Genomic DNA, 2,500 nt, shown 5'->3' with positions numbered 1-2,500 from the left:
CATTCGTTACACACACGTGCTTCTGAAACCTAACCTGAGTTGGTGGAGGAGCCTGTCTGACAGCTCCAACAGGAGTCACTGTCAACAAGACACAATACAGCTTTGTCACCTGAAACACAAACGGACAAAAAAGGCTGATTGCAATGGGGCTCGGCATCAACCTTTCATAATAATTAACCCGAAGTAATCTTGAAAAGGTGGATTTATTTTTTTAACAATGCCTAAAACTATTTTGCATGTCTGTATTTTTTTTTTCTTGAAGACTCTGTGTGTCATGGACAGGTCAACCTTCTCAAGGCTCATCCTGGTGGTTACTGTGGTCACTTCAGTGTCCTCCTTTGTCAAACCGACTGTCAATGCCTACGTGCTCAACTGCTTCGGCCTGCACACGCTCTACATTGTGGCAATTGAGATGAGAAGGTATGAGACTAATTACAGTTTGAATTCTAAAATCCCAATTTCTGATTTCAAGTATGACTTTTTCTGCTTCCCTTGTTATAGCGTATGTTTTATTCTAATAATGTACTCTGGCCTTCTGCCACCTAGACACTTTTTCATCATCAAAACCAGTTAATACTATAAGGTGGTATTGCTTGTCCCTGGTCATCCAGGTTTGAGTATGACAATTAAGTTAAGACCTATGATTGACTGACAACCATTCTAGCATGTACCCCACCTCTGGCCCAAAACCAGCTTAGCGTTACTTTAAAGAGGTCAAGTTTATAGAAAATAAATCAAAGGGTAATATTTCTAACCAAACTTGGGAAAATTCGAAAAGTCGCAGCAGTGTGCAAAATGTGCAGAACAACATTAAGTTATAAATGGATGCACCAATTTGTATTCATGAAAACGGCTTGATAACACAGAGACAGTAAATAAAAGTCATTGACTGGCAACCAGTTTAGGGCGCACCCAACCTACTGCCTTAAAGAACAACCGACGCCACTTTTTTGTTTCCTAACTGACATCAGAAAAACGTTTTATAGCATCTAAAATACCCAAAACACGCAGGATGATATTTCTAGTCAATTGCAAAACACCAATAAAAATGACTTGAAGTGTCTAAATAATATAATAATACATTTTATTTCAAGCGCCTTTCAAAACACCCAAGGACACTTTACAATAAAAACAATAGAACACAGCACATAACAATAAAACCATAAGTAAAATGATAAATAATAAAATAGCAGAGAGAATTAGACATTGAAAGCAATTTTAAACAAATGGGTTTTGAGATGAGCCTTGAAAATAGGGAGGGAGTCAATATTACGGATGTTGGGTGGGAGTGAATTCCAGAGTTTGGGAGCAGAGCGTCTGAAAGCTCTGCATCCCATCGTGGTGAGACGGGCAGAGGGCACATAGAGGTGAAGGGAGGATGATAAAAACTACTTCAAATTGAAACCGGAAGTGGCCAGTTTCAGAAGGTCCTGCCCCCTTGTACGTAGTGTCACGCCAGGACGTCTTGCCTTGCTCGAGTATCAAAACAATGGCTTCAGATTCGAAGAAGATGCTTTCTTGTTACTCATCCAGTTATGAATATGATTCAAATAGTTCTGAAGAGGAAAGCATACATGTTTGCAATTGATTAAAGGATTTATTTCCATGTCATTTTGAGGCATCTGGGCGGGAAATGTCCCACCCAAAAAAGGCAGAAAATGGGAAATGGGATTATTTGTCTCCTTGGAATTTTTGTCAGCAAATATCAAATAGTTGCTCGGTGCAACACACAGCGATTCACCATTGCGTTATTTATGTGTTTTCCTTCTAATTTTGCCATCAACGCGGATCAACACAAAGTTTTCAGACCAAACAAAGTTCCGCAAAATGCATTGACGTGATGAAAGAACTGCTACAGTGTGTCCTTTGTTGGTCAGGGGCGTTCCTTCTGTGACGTGACGTGAAGACTCGTCACAAACTCAAAAACAAGACTTCCGGAATATTCAGCGCGAGTCTTAAAACGTAAAATATAGCTATATGCGGTGGAATCTGTGTGAAATACGCTCAGTAGAAGTCATTTGAAGCGATTTTACAAATTATGGACACAACTTGTCCGGAGGCGTCGGTTGTCTTTTAAGACAACTGGGATAGGCTCTAGCGTGCTCGCATCAGTTATGATGATAAACAGTTATATATCGTTTCATCACTTTGCTGCTGTGAAATGTAAATTTCTCCACTGTGAGACTAATAAAGGCAAATCCAATCCAATCCAATCCAATATTATGCATGGAAGGAATAAAAATCTGTAACAATCAAATTTGGTCTGTTATGTGGTTGTGATTTATTTTAAAATGAAATACCACTATTTCTACTTCAACCTTCACATTCAAAATATGTTGATAACAAACTATCAATTTGTCACTGAAATTTTGAGTGACTGTGATGTTATAGCCAAAATACATTTAAGCAACTGGTGCTGTCACACTGATCTCCATACTGTAGGCAAAAGCAGAATGACAAGAAATACAGCAGATCCTTGCATTCCCACAATCAATTTAGT

At 38.9% G+C, this 2,500-nt stretch overlaps 1 protein-coding gene across 1 annotated transcript in view; it reads left to right on the top strand.

Moving 5' to 3' along the window:
- The window catches only part of acer1 (alkaline ceramidase 1), an 8,663-nt gene that overhangs the window by 4,201 nt on the left and 1,962 nt on the right, over positions 1–2,500 (top strand). Inside the window, exon 5 of the mRNA XM_088999839.1 lies at positions 283–420. Coding sequence (XP_088855965.1) covers positions 283–420 — 138 coding nt within the window. The remainder of the gene's footprint in view (positions 1–282; positions 421–2,500) is intronic.

Source organism: Hippocampus bargibanti, linkage group LG07 (assembly GCF_051943395.1).
Source record: "Hippocampus bargibanti isolate YZ-2025 linkage group LG07, ASM5194339v1, whole genome shotgun sequence".
Taxonomy (NCBI): domain Eukaryota; kingdom Metazoa; phylum Chordata; class Actinopteri; order Syngnathiformes; family Syngnathidae; genus Hippocampus; species Hippocampus bargibanti.
Note: the sequence above shows the minus strand (reverse complement) of the source record. Positions and strands in the feature narration are given on the sequence as shown.